This window comes from Sesamum indicum, linkage group LG6 (assembly GCF_026168435.1).
Source record: "Sesamum indicum cultivar Baizhima isolate 11 linkage group LG6, ASM2616843v1, whole genome shotgun sequence".
Classification (NCBI taxonomy): Eukaryota; Viridiplantae; Streptophyta; class Magnoliopsida; order Lamiales; family Pedaliaceae; genus Sesamum; species Sesamum indicum.
In genome coordinates, this window is record NC_142662.1 from 22,509,016 (window position 1) to 22,518,739 (window position 9,724).

The following is a 9,724-nucleotide window of genomic DNA, read 5'->3' on the forward strand; positions in this document are numbered from 1 at the left end:
ATCATGTAGGCACATATTTAATAGTTTTTTCTTAAATTTTTTATGATATAATAAAATATTTTTTTTATTTTTTGTTTAAATTTAAATAAGTGTACAATCACTGACATTAATAAAATCACTTTCTATACGAGGTTTTAAGTACGTCTTACGTCCCACAAGTTTTGATAACATGATCGTGGCTGATTATGATCTCTTTGTAGCCGTGCATATGGAATTAAATATTGTTGAGAGCTAATGTGGTTTAATCCTTGAGTCATGGTCAATCATTAAAATCTATATGTAGGGGACAATCACGGTTTCAGACAACAATAAATGCCGCGACTCTCCATTAGTGTATAGCTTTTATAATTTCTTATGGTTTATTAGTTGGGTAAATTACATTTTGCCATCCAAACTATACACATTTTTATATTTTGGCATCTAAACTTTTTTTTTTGTGTTAACTTGCCATCTCAACTTTGCGAAATTTGCACTTTACAATACATAATCATTTTTTTGCTAGAAAAACATCACATGCCATGCATATGAGAAAATATCACACCACATAACTCTTAAAAATCAGATGTGCACTGCATGTAATGTTTTTTTTGACAAAAAAAAAATTGATGAAAAATAATGTAAAAAAAAATTTAGATGCCAAAATATAAAAACGATCATAGTTCGAACAACAAAAAGTAATTTACCCATATTAAATTATGTCATCAGATTAAATATCCTGATAATATTATCAATTTTATTAAATTATATATTGATATTTTCATATATAAATTATTATTAAATATATAAATAAACACAAATCACACAATATTCATAACACTATTTTCCTACCCTCACTAAAATTTGAATGGGTGATAACAAACATCTGTCCTGCATTAATTGAAGGGGACCATTAGCTTCTATTTAGTCATATAATTTGTTTTCAACAAGGTCTCAACTTTCATTTTTCCTTCTATATATCATCATTTTGCTAAATTAAATGTTCATAATTCTTCATCTTTATGATGGCACATGTTTTCAATCTTATGATATCATATCAACATCAAAGTCAATAATTTCCGTTATATTATGAAAATAAATTTTACAAAAAATTATAAATTAAGGAATAGTAAAATTTGAAAGTATTTTAAAACAAGCATTAAAATTAAAAAAAATTAAAATATTTAAAAAATAATTTAATATTTATATTGTTATCGATAAATTGTAAAAATTGATATGGAGCTGTTTAAATTTTTTATCGAAATATAATAATGCAAACCATTCAACAAATAAAAATTATAAAAATAAAAATAATATTTTTTTGTAATTTTTTTAATAATAAATTAATAAATATTTATTTGAAATTATTGCAAACACCACCCAACTTACAATCTAGAGTGGGGGCCCAACTCCATGGACTTAAATATTAAAGGCAGAGGCCCCTCACCCTCACTCTCTCACCCTAATAATTACCTACATACTTATAGTTGTCCTAGCAAGAAATTTATTGTGTATATAATAAATTATTTTTTTTAAAATATATTATAAATAAAAATATATATAAATTAATACATCACATTTTTAAAAATAAAAAAAAATCATCAACTTAAGATTTGGTGTAGTGATGTTACAAACTGCTATTTGCGAGTGAGAAATCTATTTCTTTTTATATTAGTATAAATAAGTAATTTGATATCTACATATGTTATAGACTTGGGGGTCGTTTTCTTGGGTTGATTAGGGTGGATGTCAGCCCAAATCCACTGTAGCCGAACATTTTTTTTTGTACATATCTGTCTTCATTACGTTTAGAGGGCTCGATACGATATTGAACTTATTATTTTCATCATATCTAAGTAATAGATTAGTTGTAATTTATCCTAATATTTAAATATTACTGGTTATTAGAATATAATAAGTTGCGATACCAATTGCTATTGTAGCACTTTGGTCAGATACTTCCGATTTTTTTACTTTTTTCTAGTTTGCGTGATTATAAAAAGACGTTGCGTCGATATATATTAATCCAATAAAGATTTTCTTTCTACTCACTTGGGACACGGATGACGTGACATACAATTGCACTGATATTATTATATAAAACCAGACTCTTTATGAAATTCGACAGTATCTAAACTGTGCGCAACCTTCTCCTTGATCTTTTTTTCCGACTCCTTTGAAGAGGGACTAAGAAAATCAAGAGAGTTAACTTCACATTTTAATTATTCACACAAGCATATTAATTTGCAAAACCTCTCATTTTCACAGCATCTACTCGTTTTCTACACGTTTCATCACTAAACCTACTGATTTTTGTATATTTCATACACATTATTACTTTAATTTTCATCAAAGTCATTACTCGTTGATATGTTAAAAGTTATAGCAGTACCAACCATCGACTCATATTTTTAAATTGTACAGCAACCCTTACAGCTACGTCACCTGGGATGATTTTGGCTTCACAAAAATATAATAATTTAAATCGTTTTGTTTATGTTTTAAATTTTTAATTTTCAGTTTCAGTGAAAAATGTATGTTTTAAGTTTTGCAGTGAAAATAAAAATATGTTTGGAATAGTGAATGTGATTGTTAGTGGTGTCGACAAATCAATATATTTTTTTATTTTATTTTTATTTTTTATTAATAATTTCAGATCAATATATCTTTTTATTCAGATGAAATTGATAATTAAATTTTTATTAATTTAGAATTATCAGTGATGTTACGCTATTAAAAAGTTATTATTAGTTTATAAGATTAATGATTGAAAAAATTTACGTGTATGATTGCAATCAGAATGACAGAAAAAAAATTAAAAATGCATAAAAAAATATGTTTTAGCTTTAATTATTTTTTCAAAAATTAAAAAAAAAACAAAAAAAAAGTTAAACTTTCAAAATGGGTATTTTCCTCATATTTTACAATGTAATATAATTTTATTGATATTTTGGGTATATTTCAATATATTTTACAAGATTTTAGAAGATCATAATCACTGATATATTTAGTGCCCAAAAGATGAAACATGGATGAATCAACAGATGGGTATAAATTGAGGGGCCGTTTACTTTTGTAGTCGGAAAAAAGTAGTTGATACGGCTCTATTGCTTAACACCTGCACTTGTCTTTTATTAATAAATTTTAGCATAATTATAAATATTTACTCGTTGTTTGAAAAATTATAGATATCTTTCCATCTAATTTTAATGTTCATCTAACAAAGTCTATTTAATTAGCCCCTGTTAGATTTTTATTCAATTTTTATAGTGAATTGACCAAGATATTCGTTTGGATTATAAATTATAATTTTATATATTTTTTGAAATTTTTTAAAATATTTGTTTGAACTGATTTAACATACGGATTATTTATTTTACCTATCATAAAAAATTTCTATATATTTATTCAGATGTATTAATTTTAAAAAAATCAATAAAAGTAAAATAGTAATGGTTACCTTATCGTCTAATAATTATTTTTACTTGAGGCATATTTGTAATTTACCAAATAAGGGATATACATAATTAGAGTTAATTACATTTAAACCCCCTTTAAAAATGTGAAATTACACTTTTTTCATAGAGAAGTCTTAAAGTTATACTTACTCTCTCAAAAATCAATGTTTACACCTGTCCCATTTTCGTTAGTATTTTTCGTCTAATTCCTAACTGAAAGAGGTCAGATTTTAATAAAGAATTTTTGAAAGGGGTACAGCTATAATTTTAAATTTTTTTTGAAAAAGAGTGTAATTGTATATTTTTTAAAAAATATTTAATTCTATATAATTATGTCAAATTTCGAGGAGATAAATATAATCTATCCTATGACATCATAATTAAATTTGTAAGGAAAAATAAATCTAATCAAATTGAACTTGTAAAGGCCCTCCCACCCAAGTCACCAATACCCGACCCGTTTCGCTAAGTTCACCTCAATTCACAACCCCGCACCAAAAACCCCGTTGTCGCCGCTGAGCCACCGCCAGTTTGGCCGTTCAATTTTTTAAGGTACTCTCAGTCATTATTCTAACGTATTGGCAAAGTAAAGCAGGGAGTATAAGACCCTGAGTTAGCTGTTTCCTTAAAGAATTGTTTTTTAATGGTAAAATTCTGCCGGTTTCAATTTTTCTTCGTCGGGGTGTGCTTGTAACAGGTTTTTGTCGATTACCATTGGGGGAATTTGAATTATAGTTATGATAGCGGTTGTACGTTTGGATACCTAATATTGGAATTCCTTTGGTTTTTTTGGGTTGCAGTGATTGGAATTTGGATTATACAATCATGTCGTGGTGCACTATTGAGTCAGATCCTGGTATGTTTTGGTTTTGCTATTTTAATGTCTGAAATTTTTTATGTCTGTTTCTTGATTTTGAATGTTAATGATGCATCTTCCTTGGGAGAAAAAAAGGTGGTGATGAAACAAGAAAGAAGCGACTTATAGTACCTTGTGTGGCCATGAATAGTAATGATAAGACAATGACATCTTAAGCATGGTCTTATTGGTGACTACATGAGACTTGAACTCGGATGTTTTTGTTGTCACTTTTATCTGTTTAATTATTTTTTGGAGCATATGTGCGTAAGGTCAAAAGCTCATTGTATGGTCTTACCTTCCTATGCGACTTTGCGGTGTTGGAAAGGGGTTTTACATCGGAAGGTTGACTGTCCTCTGATAAACCAATTTCTCAGCCCTTGAAATGGAATATGTATTCTAACGCGTGTGCCTCCAGATCCTTCTAACATAGCTCTAGCATTATCATCTCAAGCCTTAGAATTGGTCCTATTTTACATATAGAACGGACAAATCAAATCATATTGCTGTATTGAATCAGTTGAAAACACACACTGGCTGGTACCATGTATATTGTGACAATGGAACTTGGGAACTTGTTGATTTTCCTTAAAGCAAGGACATAGTAAGGACCAAATAATGTGTCTATTTGACCTTACGAATGAAGATGGGGGTTAGTCCATAAGTATAAACTACATCTATTGCTTGAATGAAAACAATTCATGCTGTTGTTGCAGCACAAAAGATCTTGTTAACAATGGAAAAATCAGTTTTGTCAACATTGAAGAGCAATATTCAGATCCAATTAACCAGTACAAAAAGTTGGAGTAGTTCACAGATAATATTCATATTAGAAATCATTTCTTGTTTCTTAACTTGGAACCACATTCTTTCTAACTTTGCCAAGACCAGATATATAGCTAATTAGCAACTTAAAAGCTACCCACGTGGCTCTTTTATCCATAATGTGAATCCCATTTGACTTTCCAAGATAAAAAATTCAAGCAACTCAGAGGCTAACCATCTGGACAAAGTCATTGGAAGTTAGAAACAAAAAGCTAAGGAAGAAAAAGAAGACAGGTCGCTATTTATTTGTTTCAGAATGCACCTCAACTAGATTATACAACCTGAGCCGTTATAAGATGCATAAGTTGGAGCAACTACGAAATGAAATAGCCCATCATTTGTAGAGTCCTTTAACCTGGGATTTAACAGTTAAAGCCACCAAATCTTCCAACATCATATGCTAGAGTATGCAAAAGTCTGTCATCATCCTTATTATTACTATTTCAAGGTCACCCACACCATTATTTTAAACACCTTCACATTACAAAGTAATAAGTTTCAGAAACTTCTTAGTTTGTAATGTGAATGTTATTTTTTGAATTGCTCCAACTTCTGCACTGTTGCTGGTTTAGTAAGAGGGTATGCATATTATTGTTTGCTTTTCAGAAGCTCAATTAGGTTTCTCAATCATTGAATTTTGTACGTGCTTCATCCTCGTATAGAAGACAAGATTTTTTATCATGGCTATACCAGACAAATTATGAGGTTATATAGTTATAAGCCGAAGAACTATCTGATGAAGCTGGGTCTAGAAAGCCTTTGTAAGATACTGGAAGGGCACAAGGGGTGTAACTGTTCTACCTATCTGCATTCCCTACCATATAAATAAATGCTTCTTGGTTACTCTTATAAAAGCCATTTGCCTCATGTTCCTTGTTTCAAGATGGTGAAGTATGTCATGTCTTATCCAGCACATGTATTTGTTTCTTCTCTTAGATTAACCGTCTTTGAATACTTTCATGAGCTTCTTCCGGCTGGGTTACTCCATACTGTACATGTTGCACTTCTTTCCATGATGTCCAAAGTTCTAGATGCATGATGATAAGTTTGTCTATACTGCAGGTGTTTTCACTGAACTTATACAGCAGATGCAAGTTAAAGGCGTTCAGGTTAGTGTAGCAGATTAACCATTTGTGCTTGGTGCATTAGAATTGAGTTTCATGTTGTTATAGATGCCCCATTCGAAGTCATGCATATTGAGTAGCTTACGTTCTTTTCCCATTATTTCTTTTTTGGTCTTCCTAAATAGCACCATTAACTTTTGAACTCAGCCAGTTGGGTGATTAACATGCTGCTAGGAGTAAGTTGGTTAACCGATACAATCAGTTTAATAGGTTTTTGCCCCGCGAATAATAGAATAATCTTCCTCTCTCTGTAGCTTTTGTCCTCTTGACCAGTATAATAATGAAACTATTAAATAGCTCTCCAGCAGAAGGTTAGTTGTTACTTTTTCAGTAGCCTGAATTATGAAGCTTCATTCTATATCAAGAAAACTCAACTGCTTTTTTTGTACTTGAAATAATCCACCAAACCAACCCCTAGTGCATCGATTAGTCGAATCTGAACTTTACATTGTTATGATGATTTCTTCACAAGTATTGTTTAGATCTCTTTCTTTTGGCTGCCATCATCGAAAAACCGTGATGTTAGTTTAGTTAGCTTCCTCCTGCGGGCACAGGTTTTCTCGCATTAATATTGTTAATTATGTACTTCAAATGATGACTGGAATACTGTCCTGCTTTAGATACAAGCAGTGTTTTGTCATTTTGGGTTACTAATTTATAGTTATATTCTCCTGAAAAGAAAATACTTTGTGATCATTCTTAAGCATTTATCTGCAGTGTTGACACAAGTTAATGTTTGTGCAAAATCATTTGCTAATTGCTGCAATTATGTTAGTAATTGATTTTGTAGAGAAAGAAAACGAATCTACATATTCTCGATAGAACAAGAAATAGAGGTGGATTTTACTGTAGAGGCCATTTATTTGGTTGACGTTTGTGCCAATTGCCAAATGTTCAAAGGCAGTTGAAAATATTCATGGAATTATTCATGAAACTCCTGGGTTGTCTATCTCTCAGCTTCCTTAGTGCCTCAATTTTGTAGGCCATTAGTGACCAGCTCCCTGAGCTTCATGTTCTTTTCTTGGCATTCTATCCGTCTTCGGTGAAATACTATCTGCATTAGGGCTGTTTCTACATCTAGTCATTGATGAATGGATGTTTTGAATATCAAATCTATTGATAAATTAAGTCATACTTCTTTTGGTGGTATGGCATATAAAAGAAATTATTATAGCCAATGAAGTAGGGAGGGTGATGATCTTAGAGATGCATCCACTGAAAAAACCTGAGATTACTAGCTCTATGTTTTAGTTTAACAACCATGGAAAAAATAGAGAAGGTATAAGCTGTATGTCCGACAAAGAGAGGACAAGACAAAAATGTATTTTCTGTCCTTGTCTAATTCGAAGGAGTTCTCTTCTTCTTGGAAAAGGGTTATGATGTTGAGTTCATTATGATATCATTTGGATTTGATTGCTCAAGGTCTCTGGTGAATGATAATTTTCCATATTTGCACGTATATCCAAAACATAGGTTTTTTATGGCCTTTGGAGAACTTTTACAAAATTTTGATGCTCATAGGCTTAGACTTCAGCTGTTGAGGTTGTAAGTGGGAAGGTGCTGGATTTTTTTGGTTCCATGAGTTAGATCTTTTGGAGGTAAACTGCCATTTGTATCGTAAATCTGAGAGTTTTAGTTGTGTTAAATTTGATATGTACAGTACAAAGTGCAAGAGCCAACAATTCAACTCATACTTTGGATATGGGAGGTACAGATTGATCAGTTGAAAGTTATGCTTATATTTAGTCTGATCATCCCTTGCCATTTCTGAAGCTTAGTAATTTATTAGCTTTGTCCGTATGGATAGAAGAATGCTTAATCCCATCATGGTCATTTAAAGGAAAAGCTTATCATCTTCAGTCCTCCAGGTTCTAGGATATCTTATATATTTGTCCTGCAATATATGACTTGTCTGTCCGTACATCGTGTTGTACTTGTTTTCTTTGATTGCTAATATGAGGGTTGGGAGTGTAAATGTGGAATTGATCTGCTGGCTGCCTGTGTTCTTGTATCCCCCCCCCCCCCCATAGATTCTATTCAGCAAGAGTAAGGTTCTTATTTGATTTATGCTAAATCAGGTCGAGGAGTTGTATTCGCTGGATCTTGATTCCCTAGATAATCTAAGGTAAACTGCTTCCCCATATCGCACTCTGTTAATAAATTAATTTCTTTTTCTGCCCTTTGCCAAATAATGCTTTTCTAAATTTTCGCTCTCACGTCCATGACTCTTGATTTCTTTGCCATGTCTTCATTTACAGGCCAATATATGGGCTGATATTCCTCTTTAAATGGCGTCCTGGTGAAAAAGATGACCGCCTTGTAATAAAGGATCCAAACCCAAACTTGTTTTTCGCCAGCCAGGTTAATATTGATAGCAGAGTTTTTGTTGGAGGATAATAAATGAGACTTTGAATTGATGCCATATTTCTCTTCCTTTATAATTGCAGGTAATAAATAATGCGTGTGCAACCCAAGCAATCCTGTCGATCCTGATGAACAGTCCCGATATTGATATTGGGCCAGAGTTGTCAGCCCTTAAAGAATTCACAAAAAATTTTCCACCCGAACTTAAAGGTTTGGCTATCAATAACAGCGAAGCAATTCGTACAGCTCATAATAGTTTTGCAAGACCTGAGCCCTTTGTACCTGAAGAGGAGAAAGTCGCTGGAAAAGAAGATGATGTCTATCACTTCATAAGCTATATACCAGTTGATGGCGTACTTTACGAGCTCGATGGACTGAAGGAGGGACCTATAAGCCTTGGGCAATGCCCTGGTGGTCAAAATGATATCGAATGGCTGCGTATGGTACAACCAGTGATTCATGAGCGCATAGAGAGATACTCCCAGAATGAAATAAGGTTCAATCTGATGGCGATAATAAAGAACAGGAAAGAGATTTACACAGCTGAGCTCAAGGAACTCCAGAGGAGGAGGGAGCGTATCCTCCAGCAGCTTGCTGCCTTGCAATCAGAGAGAATGGTGGACGGGGGCAATGTGGAAGTGCTGAATATCACACTTTCAGAAATAAATGCTGGGATTGAAGCTGCCACAGAGAAGATACTGATGGAGGAGGAGAAGTTTAAAAAATGGAGAACAGAAAATATACGCCGTAAGCACAATTACATACCCTTTTTGTTCAACTTTTTGAAGATTCTTGCAGAAAAGAAGCAGTTGAGACCTCTGATAGAAAAGGCCAAACAGAAAGCAACCAAATCTTAAGAGGGACCTATATACTGCTCAAGTCAAATGCTGATGTTAAATTTATCTTACTATAACAGTGCATGATTGTGTTTCTTAACATAGATATTTCTGTATCTGTTTATGTGTCGAAAAGATTATTGTTGTTTTTTAATTGCATTTGCTTATGGTCCTCTTCAAGAGGAGACCGAAGTGGGGATCCCTTATCATATCAGTTATAGTATAGGATAACTTAATACATCTGTGAGCATATTACAACTAATTCTTTGATTTTGGTGAGGTACT

The 9,724-nt window shown here is 32.3% G+C and overlaps 1 protein-coding gene across 3 annotated transcripts; it reads left to right on the forward strand.

Annotated features, from left to right (window-relative positions):
* Window positions 1-3,837: 3,837 nt before the first annotated feature.
* Window positions 3,838-9,631, forward strand: LOC105163812 (ubiquitin carboxyl-terminal hydrolase 2). 3 transcript variants are annotated; one of them, XM_011082298.3, is made up of 6 exons: window positions 3,838-3,986; window positions 4,235-4,290; window positions 6,178-6,224; window positions 8,318-8,364; window positions 8,498-8,600; window positions 8,687-9,631. In XM_011082298.3, exons 2-6 carry the CDS (start codon window positions 4,260-4,262, stop codon window positions 9,458-9,460), a joined length of 1,002 nt encoding a protein of 333 aa, XP_011080600.1. In that variant the 5' UTR covers window positions 3,838-3,986; window positions 4,235-4,259; the 3' UTR covers window positions 9,461-9,631. The 3 variants fall into 3 exon arrangements, with proteins under 3 accessions (XP_011080600.1, XP_088738376.1, XP_011080601.1); XM_088882250.1 differs by having other exon boundaries at window positions 3,870-4,080; XM_011082299.3 differs by lacking the exon at window positions 3,838-3,986 and adding an exon at window positions 3,993-4,131.
* Window positions 9,632-9,724: the final 93 nt, after the last annotated feature.

Coding starts and splice junctions, on each gene's coding strand:
- LOC105163812 (XM_011082298.3), top strand. CDS start 4,260: ATGTCGTGGTGCACTATTGAGTCAGATCCTG. Junction 6,225..8,317: donor TGCAAGTTAAAGGCGTTCAG/GTTAGTGTAGCA, acceptor ATGCTAAATCAG/GTCGAGGAGTTGTATTCGCT. Junction 8,601..8,686: donor ACTTGTTTTTCGCCAGCCAG/GTTAATATTGAT, acceptor TTATAATTGCAG/GTAATAAATAATGCGTGTGC.